General features: G+C 43.7%; 1 protein-coding gene across 4 annotated transcripts in view; it reads left to right on the forward strand.

Annotated features, from left to right (window-relative positions):
- The window catches only part of AKAP2 (A-kinase anchoring protein 2), a 478916-nt gene extending 462368 nt beyond the window's left edge, over positions 1-16548 (forward strand). For 3 of the 4 annotated variants that reach the window (XM_023510474.1, XM_023510476.1, XM_023510477.1), the window contains 2 exons: positions 4116-4294; positions 14672-16548. In XM_023510474.1, coding sequence (XP_023366242.1) covers positions 4116-4294; positions 14672-14770 — 278 coding nt within the window. In that variant the 3' untranslated portion in view covers positions 14771-16548. The remainder of the gene's footprint in view (positions 1-4115; positions 4295-14671) is intronic. The other variant, XM_023510475.1, reaches the window with a different exon arrangement.
- The last annotated feature ends 732 nt before the right edge of the window (positions 16549-17280 follow it).

The raw sequence follows: 17280 nt of genomic DNA on the forward strand, positions 1-17280 counted from the left end.
AATACCTTCTAAGCCCTTTTTTTTTTAATGTGATATATTTATCAACACCTTCTAAGCTTAAGTCTAGAGTTACTCTAGATGGAATAGTTAGAGCAAAATCATGTCTATGAAATAAACTGGAAAAGGTTTCCTACCCTCCGCTCAGAATTGCATTGTCACGTTGTTCCCTTGGTTCCTTATGTCGCTGTAGAGGTCACCTTGCACCAGTTCCCTGCTCTGTAAATGTCAGGACCAGCCTCCAGCCAAGACCAACACAGGTGCCCGAGGTCTGCATGGTGCTGTCTGTACACGCTTCCCCCAGCTGTCCTGTCGTGTTCAGTCCAGATGAGAAAGTGGGTGGCAGGACATAATCCCTGAGGATGGAGGCTATTGTCAGGGATTATTGGCAATGGAATCAGTCACTGCAAGGTCTGACGGGGTCAACAAGGGTGGAACCTGGGTTAACTGGGAAAGTGCCCGGGTGAGACGCATATCCGAGCAGTGAAAAGCGAGCCCCAGAGGTAGCCGACAATGTTTGGGGCTCTGACACGGTATATCCTCTGAGCCTCAAGGGGCCTTATGGGGCCATAGATAAGGATGTGCTTGTCCTCCCAGGACCGTGGTGCAGACCACTGGCATCATATTCACATAGTGATCGCTAAAGCTCCAAACTGGTGGGGTCTGCAGCTGGGGCTAAGAATCAGAAGTTTTTTCACTATCCTAATTGAAAGAACCATCGGCTGCACACTTGAGACCTCTGAAGAAGATGTCAGGTGTGGAACGGGTGCCTTTCCAGCTGCTGGCAGCCTCTGTGATTCTCACAATGGCACACAGAATTCTAGAGCATGATTTGAACCATCCTGGGAGGAGGATGCTCAGAGTACTGCCTTTCTTTCCTGTTACTCATGTGACCTCTAGTGGCTAGAACCAGGAAAACCTCACCAACGGATAGCATAAAAAATTGGCAGGAAATGTCTTTAATTTGTAAAATTTTCTCTTCTACTCTCTTGTTTGACATACATCCCATCATATAGTTTATCCATAATCAGTGCTGGGCTTAGGTTTCAGTCTAGCTCTGATTGTTGGTATCTCATGTAACTTGGGCTGGAGTTAGCACTTGAGCTTCCAGGGTCTAAGCTGTTTCCAGGTGTCATGACATCCACCCTAACTACATTGCAGGGTTTTTGTAAGGATCAGATGACAAGACTCCACATGAAATGCTGTATAAATCTTCTCCTTATTCCTTCAAAGCCATTGGGTCTGTGAAGGCGGGCCACGGGCCTGGGAGGGCCAGCACATTCTAGCACATTCTATAAACCTAGAATGTTACATTTCAGATGCTTTGGTGACATTTAACTCTTTCCTGGGATTCTGCATGGAGTATTCTGTTCCAATCCACAAGGATTTACTACATGGCTGTTCCATATACTTTAGATGTGCTTAATGATTTACTCAACAAGCATGAGCACCTACCTTGTGCCGTATACCATAGTTAGTGCTGGGATCCAGCAAAGACCAGGACAGACAAGGCTCAGACTCTGTACATTCAAGTGAATTAAGGGAATTCATAGATGGGTGAAATGACTCCTGTCCTCAAGTGGCTTTACAGCTCACTTGAGAAGGTGCAAGCTTCAGTAACTAGATAGGACACACATCAGTGTGTGACAGCGGCCTTCACAGAAGTGTAAACAAGTACTGTGAGGTCCCCACTGTGCTGTGTGTGAAAGGGAGAAGCTAGAAGTAGTGAACAGTGCTCGCTAGAAGTGTAATGATAGAAGAACGGCTCAGGGGAGGTGATCTGAACATTTGAGAGGTCAATGGGAAAATCGTGAAGGTCAGGTTGGCAACTTGGTCTCTATTTCTAATCCTAGAAGAGTTGCAAACCCCTAATGCAGAACACCCACAAAACTCATCATTATCATCTCGTCGTCATATTGTACTGTAAGATGCCAATTAAATAGTAGCTGCTTCTCTTCTAAATGTTAACTTTTAAAATATTAACTTAGTCCTTACAACAACACTACGAAGTAGGTACTTCTATCATCATACCCATTTTACAGATAAGCAAACTGAGATATGAAGACAGTAACTAACTTGCCCAAAGTTATTTGGCTGCTAAGTAGTGGAGTCAAACCCTCTCTGGCTGGCTTCAGAGCTTGCATGCTCACCACTATGCTGTGTTGTTTCTGAAGGCTCCAGTTATAAGGTCAACTGGAATTTTTAGAAATAAATACAAAGTATGTATGCAGTTCAGCCAAGAGTGTTATATTCCATGAGAGTAGATGTTGGAGCTGTGTAGAGATGAAATTACCTTAGGTCTGGGATTACTTCAAAATAATTTTAAAAAGTTGAAAGGAAGGGCCAAGGATGATAAAATCTTAATAAATGTTTGCCTTGAGTGATGTTTATAATACTTGTAGGGGTCATTATAGCATTCTCTAATTAAATGAAAACTAGAAACCGTTTCTTATAGTTTGGCCATTTTGAAATATTTATTATCTTAGTGTTAAAAGACTTTTTAACTCAGACTGAAGTGTTGAGTTTCACTAACGTGAAATATAAGGTGGCTGGAAAATGGAGCACCCTCTTCTGAATGTTAAAATCTCCTTTCCACCTAGTCCCCAAATGTGATGTCTTTGTTTTTGCTTTTTAATCAGTAAGGGTAGACCTTGCCAAATGTACTTGATAGAATGAAATGTTTCAGTGAAAAGAGACAGCAAAGACAAATAATTCCAAAGTTCTCGTTGTACAGCTGTGAGTTAAAGCTTGGAGAATGTAAGTGAACATCCAAGACTAAAGTGGGAACATTAAGTGCTTATCTGAAATCAACCACATAGCCAGCTACTGGAAAAGCAGGAGTTAAAAACCTGGATTTCCTGAATCCTAGGCGAAGGAGCTTATGGTCTATGCTGAAGCAACCCACGCAAAGACATTGACTCTGGGCTTCTGTTATTCCAAGTCAGAAGTCTGGGTTGTGAAGTTAAGTAAGGTGAGTCACCTTCAGCTGGGGACTGGAAGAGGTCAATGGGCCTTTAACCTCCCCAGTGGGACCATTCAAGTCCAGAAGTTTAACAACTGCCAAGGTCCCCATTTATTTATGTTTTCCCTACACACCTTGTTCACAGATTCCAGCTATGTCACCCACAAAGGGCGTAGTTGGAAAAATGATAACTATTGCACCTGAAGATACTTCCCAAAGTGCATTTGTTGCTCTGTGGCAATAAAACCCATCCTTTGCTGGGCCGGAAAGCAGCGCCAGGCATTTCCCAAAAGGGAGGGATGCAGATGGTTTTGGCGAGAGTGCCTGGAGTGATTGCTACCTCTGATTACTTCGATCTCATCTTCTCATCCTGAGAATTTTGGAGGGCATGTCAGGAGCTCAAATCACACTGTTTTTAAGTCTGGCGCACACCTATCCTACTGCCTTTGTTGATATATGTTCCTCTAAGTTGGGCGAGAAGGGGTCTCAGACCCAAATGCTTTCAGGATCCCCGCAGGTAAGGTAAATGAATGAAGCTGGCCAATGTAAGACCTGGGTGACATGTCTAAGACCCGGGAAGAACAATCTCATTCTCCTTCTCAGGTTTGATGACACTGTGCTATCCACACAAAAGGCCTGGGTGTGTCAGCAGAGAATTGGCTTCCTCTGGTACAGATGATAGCACGTGGTGAGGACAGCAGGGGACCTGGGTGCCATCACTGGCTCCTAGTGACCTCGACACAACCTTCCCTTTGCAAAGCCTCAGGTGTCCTCATCCATGACAGGCTCTCTAAGGCTCCAAGGTGTGCCACCTCTGACAGGCTTACCTCTACAATCTGTGATAGAATATATGTTTCAGAAGGACTGGGAGGCTCTGTCTGTCTATTTGTCTGTCTGTCTGACAAAGTACCAGCCAGTTTGATCTGACTGACTTTTTAGAATTGGTGTTTTTGAAGTCTTTGTTAGATGGGTTTGTGCATTTAACCTTCAGTGCTTTGATCCCTGTAATAAAACAGCCTGTATTTAACCACCATTCAGGTACCACTTTCTATGTTAGAGGTTGCTTTTTTTTTTTTTTTTTCCAGTTTTCTCTCCTTTCTGAAAGCAGTCATGAGCAGACAAGCTTAGAAAGGGTGTTCTCTTCATGTTGTTTCAGGGAAAATAGAGAAAGTCAAACCTCCTCCATCCCCCACCACTGAAGGCCCCGGCCCGCAGCCTGACTTAGCCCCCGAAGAGGCTGCCGGAACCCAGCGGCCCAAGAATCTGATGCAGACCCTCATGGAAGACTATGAGACACACAAATCTAAAAGGCGCGAGAGAATGGATGATAGTAGTGTAAGTTTTTCCTCCTTCCCTCTTCCGCGTCTCCGAGGGCAGCGTCGGCGTGACGTATGGTGTGCTAGTTCAGGCACACATGTGCTTGTGGTCGCCCAGGCCAGCGTCATGGTTCCAAAATCAATTTGCAAATGTGTGTTTATTTAACATGCCTGGAGTCAGGGTTGGGTTTTGGCCTCGCTTCCCCACAATGTTGATCCTGTAAGGAGCTGGTCCTTCTGCTGCCAAGTATCATTGGCGCCCACTGGCAAGGCTACACCATGAGATATTTGGTGTGTAGAAAGACAGCACGTAAGGGCAAGGTGGGCAAAGAGGGTGTAAGCGCTGTGAAATCATCCCCAGCACCAGCCAGCCGACTTCTACTGTTGCTTGGCCTGCTCTGTAGAGATTTAATTTCTCTAGAGTGCTATGAAGACGCTACATAGTGCTCAAAAGACTACATGTGTTTGCAGCAATTACCAAGCCTACGTGCATAGTCTGGCAGGAAAGAGCCGCGCAGAGTGACAGTTAAAAACCACAAGGCTACGCTGCTGCCCTCCCTAAGCCTTATAACTTTGCACATGACATTCACGTTCACTGTGACAGAAGTCATCTGTTCTGAGGTTTCTTTCTCCAGTAAGAGAATGAGTTGCTGTTATTCCAGACAGCCCTGGGACCAGCCTCAGGTTTTCAGCCAACCTCCTAAGAGTCTTCTGGCATCAGTCTCTTAGCATGTACTGAGGCGATCATCCCTCCCCTCAATGCTCCTAGGTCACAGATAACTTGGTTGGTTGAGGATGCTACCTAGTTTACCTGGGACAGTACTAGTTCATGCCTGGTATCCTGGTGTCATTATTAATGCCATTCCTTTTCACTCTTAAAAGTGTTCCAGTTTGGGTGGTCACCTTAAACTTGAATGCTGTGGGGTTCACATTAGGAATTCTATGCTGACTTAACTGCCCTTTCTATCCTGACTTTGGATTTCTGGAGTTGAAGCCACATAGTAGAAGTTACTTTCAAGATACATAGTGGTAAAGAAAGGAAGAACCGAACACAGGTGGCAGTCTCGCCACTCACTTGGCAGCTCCCAGGCCCTCCCTTGTGTTTGCAGCTGAACTGTGTGGATCACTGGCTCAGCTACTCTACCAGGCTAGTGCTGCTCTCCTGGGCTGTTCCCCATATTGCCCAGCGGGATGAGACCTGCCCCTCGGTGGCTATGGACATTTCCACCACCGGCTCCACTGCAGGGGTGCCAGCAGCATCTTCCCTGAGTCTGTAGGACATTTCCTGCCCACTGAGTCACTTTAGCCAGGCCTTCTTTGTAGCCATCTATAAAACTATGGAGTTCACCTCTAGGAATTTTCCAGAGCCTGTGGCCATTTTGAAGCTTAGTCCTCTAAGTATCTTATTTCTTTTCTCCCTATAATTCTGCACCGTCAGCCAGCAGCTTTAGTATAAGTTAGCCAGGTGGACCCCTCGTTCCCTGGTGTGGATGCTGGGGAACCACTTAGCACGTGATCCATGTGCACGTCTGCTGAACACGCTCTGATTGTCCCCTGCTTGTGTCTTTTGTGGAGTAGTGTTAGAAAAAAAAATGCTCTGTGCAGAAGAGAAGAGCCAGGTCTCACTCATTTCCGGCAGGGATCTAGAAGACTCCATTGTGTACACAGCAACACTCAGGCAGCCACCTAACAAATGCCCCTTGGCCTTCGTGAAGCTATGTGGAATAGGCATTTTAAGACGCCAGTTGCTTTCACTTGCAGAGTGAAGAGGCAGCCTCCCGTTTCTGTATTTCCCAAGTGAATAAACACTTCAAATCATGAAAAAAACTTGTTAACTAACCAAGCTGCGACTATCCCTGGGTCTTGAATTCATGTCCATTTGTTTCGCGCTAGTACTGATGTTACAATCAAATCAAATTTGTTGTTGAAAATTCTTAGGAGCAAGATAAAAATCTGCTCAACCCACTGTATCCTCTTATAAGGGACCCAACTCTAAAATAACAGACTCAGATTGCTTCTAAAACAAATACGTCACATCCGCCAGTCTTAATAGGAGAGCCCGTCTCCTAGCCCTTCTAATTCAGGGGATCTTTTTCTGCTATGTCTGTGTCACTCACTGGTGAACATGTTGAAGTTCACCTGTAGGGACAAGCCATTGTGTTTTTTTCTAGCTGATCTGTGGCCCCTTTTTTGTTTTTTCTTTAATTATCCATACCAGAAGATGATAATAATAGGGAAGGCATGGCTTGGTGGCTGAGTAAGTGGCTTAGCTGTCCCTAGAAGCTAAAGATCATTGTGTTCAAGTGAGCCCCTGGGCAGCATGTGGGTGTGTCCTTTCAGAGACGATAACCCACACTTGAGAATCCAGGAGTAACTCACACATGACTAGAACCCAAGCATGTGCCAGACCGTAGAAAGTAGCAAGTTCTTTGTGAATTGAATGGAAAGAATTTGCATTTGCTGTGCTTCCCAAAACAAAACAGGCTGATCATCGGCATGTATGACCCGTTAGATATGATGATATCAGTGGGCGTGAAGGACAGGAGAACAAGAAAGCTAGAGGACCCCGAGGAAGCTATGCCCTGTGGTTTTGCAGCACGACTTTCGCTGACAGATCTGAGAAAAACTGATCCTTGACATCAGAAACAGGTGCAGTGTCCTCCAGCCCCTATCAAAGCAGCCATGGTCTCTATAACCCTGTCTACCAGCTCAGAACCCTCCCCACTTCAATTTTCTAAACTTTCCTAAGCAGGACAGGCAGGGAGGCCCCTGGCTCAAGGAATCCTTGCAGGGGAATGGTGTGAAGAAAGTTGTATGGCCCTTGGTAGCCCCACCCCCTTTTTTTCATGCCCCTGAGCTGTCATTCTCTCCTTTGCTGGAAAAGGGGGGATGATCTGAGAGCTCAGAGCACAACAAAAGATGGAAAGTTAAATCCTGCACCGTCTTGGAACTTTTCCCCAGGAGTCACTGTTTCTGTGATAAGAAGTCATCTGTGGATCTCCTGGTCATTTGGCAGCTGGTAAAAATGATCAAGGACAAGGAATGTGAAAAAGCCTGTTTTCTCAAAAAGTTAACCACCACTAGCCATGTTTGTTCCTAGCCTGGAACTTGAGCAGAGTGCTCACATGGCACAGTCACCAGCAAGTATCTCTGGCCCCACTTACTAACAACAACCCCTTGGTGAATTTTTGAGGAAGGTGAATTGCCATCCCAACCCACCTCCTTAACTGGGGCTATTTACCAGCCTAGGCGAGGCCTCTGTGTGGATTAGGAAAAGCCTCCCCTTTCCACACTCTGCCAGGATGCAGCCCCACTGGGTTTCAGCACTGTTCATCCATTTACCTTGGCGCTTTTGTGCAGTGCGTGCAAGAGTTTGCCTTATCTGGAAATATTATCTTGTGTGGAAATGTACCCTTATCTGGGTCTGATACTGTTTCTAGTCAATCACGCAGCTCATAATGGACTAAGTGAATCATAGTTTCCTAAAGGGCTTCTCGGCGCCTGTCAAAGGGACGGCCTCAAAGTGGGGCTTGCACACTCACGGATCTGGAAGATGTTTGAACTGCAGGCCACAGATGATGGGCTATTTGGAATTTTTTTTTTAGGCACCAAGAGTCCCTTCAGGAAGCTATGATTCACCAATGCATTGTGAGTTGTGTGAGTGTTATTTAGGCAAATAGTATTTGTCTGGCCAGTTGTTTCCCCAAGCTGAGCTGAGCCCCAGAAGGTGAAAGTGGTGGGTCACTGAGTCGCTGATGCTCTGGAACATGTTGGTAGGTTTGCTTTCCCTTTCTCGGTTGAGGGGATGCTGGCCAGAGTCCAGATCACAGCCTTCGGGGTGTCCAGCTCCACCCTCACTGCTCGTACAGGATCTGATCTCATTGGCTTTTTCCTGTGTTCTCTCTCCCCGAGCCCTACTTACTGAGAGGTCTTCCAACCGCCCTGTCCTGTCTTGGAACAAGAGAAGCTTTATCAGTTCTCCTGGGCTATGTCAAAGCTGAAGCCTGGCTTCTTTAAGAATTCTGGCACACTTTTCCCTTCCAAACCAGGATTAGTGTTGAGATTTGTGGCCTTATTCTCCCTGAGCAAGTGAAGAAGCTCTTCTGCCCCCAGTGCCCCCCTCCCCAACTCTACCGGAAGCTCAGCCACAATCGAGGATACCTTGTGCTATCCAAGCCCTCTTTTGGGCTCTCACTCATACCCTAGGAAAGGTACAAAGAAAAGAGAGCCCAGGCTTGTCAGCTCTTGGCCACCAGCCTGATCATTATAGAACTGTGATTCTTTAGTGCTGCAAATGAGAATCAGGTGACAGTCACAGACGCGTGATCCCATCTAACCAGTCTATGGCTACCAGTACCCCAAACCCATAAATACCTCACATGTCCTAACCAGAGTAAACCTAAGGTCATTACCACAATTCTGAAGGTGGCTGCCCTAAGTTAGACCTACTATCTCATTTCTCACAGTTGGGCTATTTTTTCCATGCTTTTCTTGAAGAAGACTTTTAGTCTCCTATAGGAACTAAAGAATCATTTTACTTCCCAAGTGCTCATATTAATCCTAAATGATCATCCCACTCTCAAGAACTGTTCCAGGTCCCCAAGGTTCTTACACAGGAGGCTATGTGGTCTCCCTGTGCACAGCTACCCTTAGGTGAGTTTTAGAGCTCTTGCTTTGACACAACTTGCATTCAAACAAACTCCTATCTTTTACTAAGGCATTCTTTCAACTGGACCACAGTCTACAAGACTGCTTTGGGGTCCTGAGAAGCCTACAGGAAGAAAGAAGTGTGTTTGGCTACAGATTCTAGTAAATCCAAAATGGCCGCCAAGGGCCTTGGTGATGGGCAGTTGGTTATTTACTGTGGGGAAGGAATCTTGTTAATTCAAAGTGCAGAAAATCTTGAATTAACGAAGTATGGCTTATCTGATATTTTTATTGATGAATAATAGGGTATCTGGTTGCTCCAAAAGATACAGACTTTTAAATAAACTAATATCAGATGAAGCAAGTCTTGGCACGGGTGTGGAATGGTCTCCTGATGTTACTTCCTGTCGTGTTCAACCCTGGCGTGGTGCCAGTTCCTGGCTGGGGGGTGTTCTGTAAGCGTGTCTGTGCTGTGTACTAACCCTGGTCTTTTCCCTTTCTGCCAGTACACCTCTAAGTTACTGTCTTGCAAGGTGACTTCCGAGGTACTTTTCAACTTGTTTGTGTTGGTTTTACTGAGTGCATGATCCAGGTGCATGCTGTTGTGGTTTGCCATTTCCTGGTGGTTTAAGTGAGAATGGCAAGAAACATGGCTTGTCCCCATACGTATTTCCTCCTGCCTGTTCTGAATTGTGGGATTGCCTCAGAATGTTACAGTCCCTGCAGCACCGATACACACTGAATGCTGTGCTTTGCTGTGCTGTGTGGTGGGCTGGAGGAGACCTTGCTCAATCATGGATCCCAAAGATGCTTGGACTGCAGGCTATTTGGGTTTTTTAAGTATCTTCAGGCATTACTACATTAATAGCAAAGTATACTCTCGTCTGGTTAGAAAGCAGAGCAGCTCATGCAGATTGAACCATTGATTTTGGCCAGTCTTGTTTTCTTTAACACACATTTGGAGAGCTCCATTCTGTAGATACTTAGGATGGTTCATCCTAAATCTATAGATTATCAAATGTGCACCACCCCATCCCCCCAGTTTAAACTTCCAAGAGTCTCCTTTCCCTAACTTCCTTTTATACAAATTTTTGCAAATGCATGTTCTATGAAAAGGCCTAATATTTTTCTCTTTTAAACTTTTTAATTTTCCTTTTTTTTTTTTTGCCTGAGAAAGCACTTTGATGACTACATTTTATTTTTATGTTAAAAGAATCATTTCAAATATACAGCATTGTAGAGAAAACCATTCATTTATTCATTAAATAATTTAATGAGGTTCCACTGTGTGTCAGGCACTATGCTAGTTCCAAGAATACACAGCCCACAAAATGAGGTGCCCAGTGCCATCCAGCCGCCATTCAAAGTTTCCAATAATAGAGCATAAGGAAATGATGTAACCTAACCTACCACTCCGGCTTTGTCTGTTCTGACCATTTCATAATATTTGTTTAACATTTTTAAAAGAAAATTTTGCAAATACAATTCAAGTCCACTTCTCTCAGTTCCCTCGTCACCCCCAGAGGCTAATTTTTGAGCTCGGTATTCACGATTTCCATGCATGGTTTGATGACTGCACTACATATGTATATATACATAAATGAACTCTCTTATTTTTGCATGTTTAGAACATTTTATAAATGGTGAATCATGGTGCAGCATCCTCTGCCTGCATTGTTTTCCGATGTGTCCATTTGGCAGTGTGGCTCCCTGCTCACTCTGTGTCACTGCTTTATAACATTCCATTGAATAAATACCTCTCTATTTATTCAATCCTCTTTGATATAAATGTAGATTGTTTCCAAGGTTTTTTTTTTTTTACCTTTACAGATAATGCTTTAATACATGTTATTATATATGTCTCTTTCTGTACCCTGTGTATCTAGGAGTAGGAGCCCTCGCTGGATTTGACACTGACCACATCCTTACTTTTACTAGATACTGTAAATTCTTCTTCGAATTGCTGTAGCAACCGATAGCATAATATATTTTTAAAGTCTCCCAAAAGAATTCTATTTAATTATATATTAATTATAGTGATGAGCTGCTGATTATCAGCAATTTCATAATGTATAAAGTGAATACTAAGAGTAGCATTCTGTGTACCTTCCTTGGTAGGTGATTATGGTTTATCACGTGGAGGATGGCAGTTTGAGAATTTAGCCAGATAGAATTGGGCCAGTCTACCTTCAATGGAAGAGAAGATAGAGAGCTAAAAATATGGATACTGATATTAACAGGGTAACCCAATATTATTGAACATACCTATCTTTTGTTTCACATCCTCAAGATAAAATTGTATATGGGTTGCTATTCATTGTTAGGCAATTCACTCACCCAAATTTATAAGCATTAGAGAGAAGACAATAGTAGAGGGTTATTCAAAAAGGATTGAATTTTTCCCCCCACAAGATTGAATTTGAAGTAATTTGTGCAAACAATGAAACTTTTTTATTTTATTTTATTTTATTTTGAGACAGAGCCTCAAGCTATCCCCCTGGGTAGAACGCCGTGGCATCACAGCTCACAGCAACCCCCAACTCCTGAGCTCAAGCGAGTCTCCTGCCTCAACCTCCCAAGTAGCTGGGGCCACAGGTGCCCGCCACAACACCCGGCTATTTTTTGGTTGCAGCCATCATTGTTGTTTGGTGGGCCCGGGCTGGATTCGAACCCATCAGCTCAGGTGTATGTAGCTGGGGCCTTAGCCGCTTGAGCTACAGGTGCCAAGCCAACAATGAAACTTTAAATCAGGCTCCATTTCCACGGACAGTGTTTATTGTTCTTCTCTCTCTGGATTCTAGACAGTCACCGAGTAGCCATCTAGCCTGGTGGCCTTGGGCATCAACTCTGCACCTAGAATGCTGGGTTTAAATCTTGGCTTTTCCTTTTGCTACTTGGGTAACACTGGGCAAGTTACTTACCCTCCCAGTGCTCGCCTATGAGAAATGCAAGTAATAATAGCATGAATCTCATAAAACAGTAGTGAAGATTAAAATAGCAACTGGTTCATAGTAATCATGACGTAAGCATGTACTATTATTAGCACCTCAGAAACATGTGCTTTTTCATCCAGAAGGGAAAGGAGGAACTTTAGAAAAGCAAAGTTAATATACAGCAATACAAGATAATAAGATAAGAGCTCTAGATTTGCTAGAGATTCATAGAGATATGTGTGCATGTGCATACACACACACAAAATCACTTGGGTTAGTTATGGAATTGATGCTTATTCATATACCTTCCCTGAGGGCTTGGCTTTTGAATCTTCAAAAGACCAGTTGCAGGGAGGCTTCACCTGGAGACAGTCCTGGACCATAAGTCTTATGAACCCAAAGACAGCATTATATCAAGCTTGCTGGCTATTTTGATCGTAATGCTCTTCTCTGTGCCATTACTAGGAGCTTTAGATTTCATCAGAAATTCAGGATCATGTTACGTGGCAATGCAAATTGGGGAAATCAGTTAAGAAAAGAGCTCCTTGTTGGTATAAGTGGATTATTTGAACTCTTAACAAGTAGATGGTCAAACTCAATTATGTTTCCATAATTATAAAGATTATTTTTCTGCCCATTACACTTCTTGTGACTAAGCTCCGTGAGGAAAAGGATTATCCTATCCTCACTGTGAAGCACTTCACCTGACACTTGGTAGGAACCTGGGAACTATTTGTAGGATAGGGATAAATGGATTATAGCATGGCTTCCTCAAGGACAGAGCAAGCTCAGTTTGCTCCAGTTGTTTTGAGAATTCACGTAGGGTTCAAACAATAAGACAACGTTCCAAAAAGATGGGGATCATATTTTTCAAAGCCTTAGATGTGTTTTCAGCTTTGATGTGAACTTTTTCATTTATATCTGCCATCTGAAAGGTAAACACATAACCATTTTATACAATGCAGATTTCCCTATAAAAAGGCCTTTTTAATGCAACTTCATACTTTACTCCTCTCATCATGTGAAAGGGATTAATAATTATTATTTAAGAACTTATTATGCTTTGCATAGATTGCCTCATTCATTCCTCCAGCCCCTTCCATGCTACAGTTATTCCCATTTCATAGGGGGATCCTGAGATACGGGGTTGAGTGACTCTTCCAAGGTCACACAGTCACTAGAGTTCAAACCTAGACCTGCCTGGACTCTGTATTCCCCACTGCCTCCTGAGAAATCCTATATAACAGGGCAGTTGCGCTGTCCATTTCATAAAGAAATTGGGAGACAGATGAACAGTAGGGGACAGAACTGGAGAGAGAGCTCAGGACACCCAAGTGCAGGCCAGTGCTGTGTCTCAGTTCCATGCTGCTATATACATTAGACCAGAAAATTCCTCCGTTTAACTATACCAAGCTGGAAGCGTGCTTTCTTCCTAATTTGTTATTGTTAGGTAGTTTTAGATATTGAGTGACCACTGTGTGCTTATACACAACACACTTAATGACGCAGCATCATTCATTCAGTGACATGACCGAGGACATCCTGCATGGCAGGGCCAGCTCTCCCTGCTGGGAGGAATGGGGAAGAAAGCTCATTGAATGGGTGATCTATTTATTTGACAAGGGTACAAGAAGCAGGTGGAAGCAGGTCCCTAGACCTTTCATCTACCCAGAATCTGCTTATACCTCTCCTCCCACCTCTGCCTGCTTCTGCTTGCTTCTCTGGAGCTGCCAACATCACTGTCCCTTGCCTAAGTGATTATTTTTTAGAATAAGCAAAACCTTCATGGCTGTTTGGATGACCAGCTGGTATTGGCTGTACTGACTGGACTTTTCTTTAAAATCAAGAACTATAGGTCCTAAGCTGATGCCAGAGAGATTGGGGGACATACATCAGGATCATGAAATAAAAGTGTATCTCAGATATTGGCAACCTAAATGTCATTCATTTAGAATCTCATCTTGATCAAACTACGGCTGGAACAGATTGGCTGAAGTCTCCTCTCAGGAATCCACAGACTGTTCCAGTGAAGGTGGTGGGGGTGGGGAAGGCCCGACCTTAGTGGTGGTGAGCCTACTACCTAAAGGTCATTGTCACCTTTAATTTCCTTTGCTAGCACATACGGACCTGAAGTTGCATCAAAATGCTGAGATTGCTTTTTAGTGGCCTGAGAAGCTTTTTGTTTCCCACTTAATGGCTCTTTGAGTTTAGTTATGCCAGATTTGATTGTCATGATATAAATGTGATCATAGCTGATGTAAATAAGCTTGATGGATAAAATCCACACTGGTCCCATTGGGATTATTTTCTGGTTTTCCTGTTTATGAAGATACTAAGACAATCTCTAGTTATGCTGTCTAATGTGGTAGCCACTAGCCACATGGACCTATTTAAATTAAATACTTAGCCTCACTGCCGCACTAGCTCTATTTCAAGTGCTCAGTAGCCACATGTGGCTAGTGGCTGCCAAGTTGGGTGGCACAGATACGGAATGTTTTCATCATTGCATTAAATTCTATTGGGCATCACTGATGGGAAGCACGGAGAGGGCTGCTTTGTTATCTAAAACGTGATACAGGATGAAAACTAGGGATATTGAAAACTAGGGGTCAACTAGCAAATAAATTTCGCCTGTAAGATGAATGCACAGCCAGAACTTCCCATCTCCCCCTTTCTCTCTCACCCCCAGCACCACCAGGTGCTTTCTGACTTTCTCCTCTCATGCTGAGAGAAAGGAGGAAAGAAAGCGAGGAGTTAGCCTGTGCACATAATTAACATCCATGAACTCTGCGTAACTTTTTCTCTTCTCTCTCCAGGTCCTTGAGGCCACACGGGTTAATCGAAGAAAGAGCGCCCTGGCCTTGCGCTGGGAAGCAGGGATCTATGCCAACCAGGAGGAAGAAGGCAACGAGTAAACGCTCTCCAACCCAGGGAGCTCCTTTGGTGCTTGGGATACCAAGAAACCAAGAAAATCACAACTCACAGCATTTTAATGGACTGTTTATTAAAGTCCACACAAACTCAGCAATCCTTACGTAGACCAGAAGCAGCAATACACAATGATGAGAAATAAAACGAAAAGGAAGTCCACTCATCAGACGCTGACACCCAGGAGTCAATAGAGAAAGGATTTGTTTTTTTGTTTTTTTGTTTTTGATGACTCAAAGAATCTCAATGCCTGGGATTTGGACCAATCCACAATTGATCCAAAAGGACAAAGACTTAACTAGCAAACCAACATAGCTGCTAAAGGCAGGGCAGAGACCAGCCTCGCCGGATGGTGAGGAAGAACAGTGGTGACAGGGCCATTTAGAGAGCTCTAGGGCCCGGGCTCATGAGTCCACCAGGCCTAGGAGGTCTCTCTGCGCCCGTGTCCCACCTGTCACTCACAGCATCAGAGGTGTTGTATTAATTCCACTTTCTCCAGCAGCCATAAAACGATTCGTGTCTCTTCTCCACCCTTGCCGAGAGGAGGCGGTTAGGATTCCATTTCCCTTACATTTACTTGTTTTTAATCAATTGGGTACACTACGTGATTGCGATTGATAAAATCCTTATTTTTAAGGCAAGATTTCTTCATGTTGCAAACACAATCTCTTCTACGTCCAGAGGCTGAGGAAGGGGGAGAAAGGCAAACCAAATGGGTGATTATAGCTTTAGGATCATGTCTGCTTGTAATACATTGACTGATCTGCCATTCACAAGAACACATTTTCTCCATTATGTTTCTTTATAGGAAAGTAACTCTATTTAGTGGGCAACAACTATTTTTATGATGGGATGGGGGAATATATGTATAAAATCTGTACACATTGAACAGCTTGGTTCAAGATGGTAGGGGATATTTTTAGAGTGGCAATAATTGAAAAAAAAGGGGGGGGCGAACTCTGCCTTAGAGAGATAGACAACGGGAAATAAAAAAAGGTGTTTATAACTATTTTGTACTATAAAGTTGGCCTTAGCGGGAGGAAGATCAATGGATTGTTTGGGGTCCATCAAAATGGAAACATAGAAGTTCTGAAGGAAGAGGGAGAGAAAGGGAGGGAGGGAGAAAGAAATGGGACGACAAGAAGGAAGGGAGAGAGATTATTTTTGCTGAGCAACCAGTGTTTTTTCAGGGTGATAAGAAGAAAAATATAGAATAGAAATTTAAGTGCAGGCTTGGAATCAGCTACATACAGATGGGGTGTGTGTGTGTGTGTGTGTGCCTGTGTGTGTTTGTGTAAGCTGTGTATGTACTATGAGTAAGGGTGTGTGTGTGTATTAAAATTCCAGAGTGATCATGGCACTTGGGTGTACAGTTAATTCCTCCAAAGCTATTTGCCAGCTACGGGAGTGAGTGAGAATTTCTTTTTTATGAAAAGGGATATAAAGGCACCGAGCTGATGCAGGATTTGTAATATTAAATTGACCTAACATGGTATTTGCATGAGTCATGATGGCAAAGTTTTGGGCGAGTTTTGTAAGCTGGCATTTAGGCAAGTACCCTATTTATTCTCATGCCTTGTTTTCACGCTTAGTGTATGATAGAGGATGCCAGCTTTAATCTTTCTGTCATTCAAAGCAATATAATAAGGGTATTCAATAACTGGGTGCCCTCGATTTCTGGATGAGAAAATTTTCAGTTCTGGCCGTGAAGGGAAAAAAACGAAACAAAAACCAGCCTTCTTTTTTTTTCTCCTTGGTTTTAAAACGATGGTTTCTTTAAAAAGCAATAATTGCGTCAGACCTCACTAAAACTCATTTCTGTTTTCATACTGTCATGTCATAAGCTCTAACAAGTAGCTGTTCCATGAAATTTGTATGTAGACGTTATGCACATTACCTTTGCTTCTTTTATTAAACTAGTGTTGACTCTGGGGGGAAGTTTATTCACAGGTAAATAGTGGGCATGAAGTTAAAAATGGAATTCAGAACAAGGATCCTTCAAAACTGCCAAGGGAATCTCCTAAGTTAAAGGTAGACTCTACCGATGATAGCTGAAATAACAGATGGGCAGTTGGCACCATCTTTATATGGTTCGTTCTCCTGAATGTTCTGAATGAATTTTCAACAAAATGTGCTAGCCCTTGGGGACCCCAAACCAGTAAGATCTCTGCTGCAAAGCATTCGTTTTATGGTGGGGGAGTCTGGCGTGGAAGACAGTCATTCCAGGAGAGTGAGATCTGTGTTAAGACATCTCAACAGCTGAAATGGGAGTACCCAGGAGAGAGGACCATCTTTGCTGGAGCAGTTCCATCCAGAGATCCCTGGTGTCTGCACTGAGGACCCAGCAATTGGGTGTTCCCAAGGCAGTAGACACAGGGGCAGGAAGAGAGGAGGCAGCAGCGTCATGTGACCCCAGGCACCATGACAGTTAGGATGGCTGGAGAGTAGGCTAGTCTATGGGTCACACAAAATAATAGAAAGTGCTGATGTTTTCTGA

Source organism: Otolemur garnettii, unplaced genomic scaffold, assembly GCF_000181295.1.
Source record: "Otolemur garnettii isolate 467f Iridium unplaced genomic scaffold, OtoGar3 scaffold00014, whole genome shotgun sequence".
Classification (NCBI taxonomy): Eukaryota; Metazoa; Chordata; class Mammalia; order Primates; family Galagidae; genus Otolemur; species Otolemur garnettii.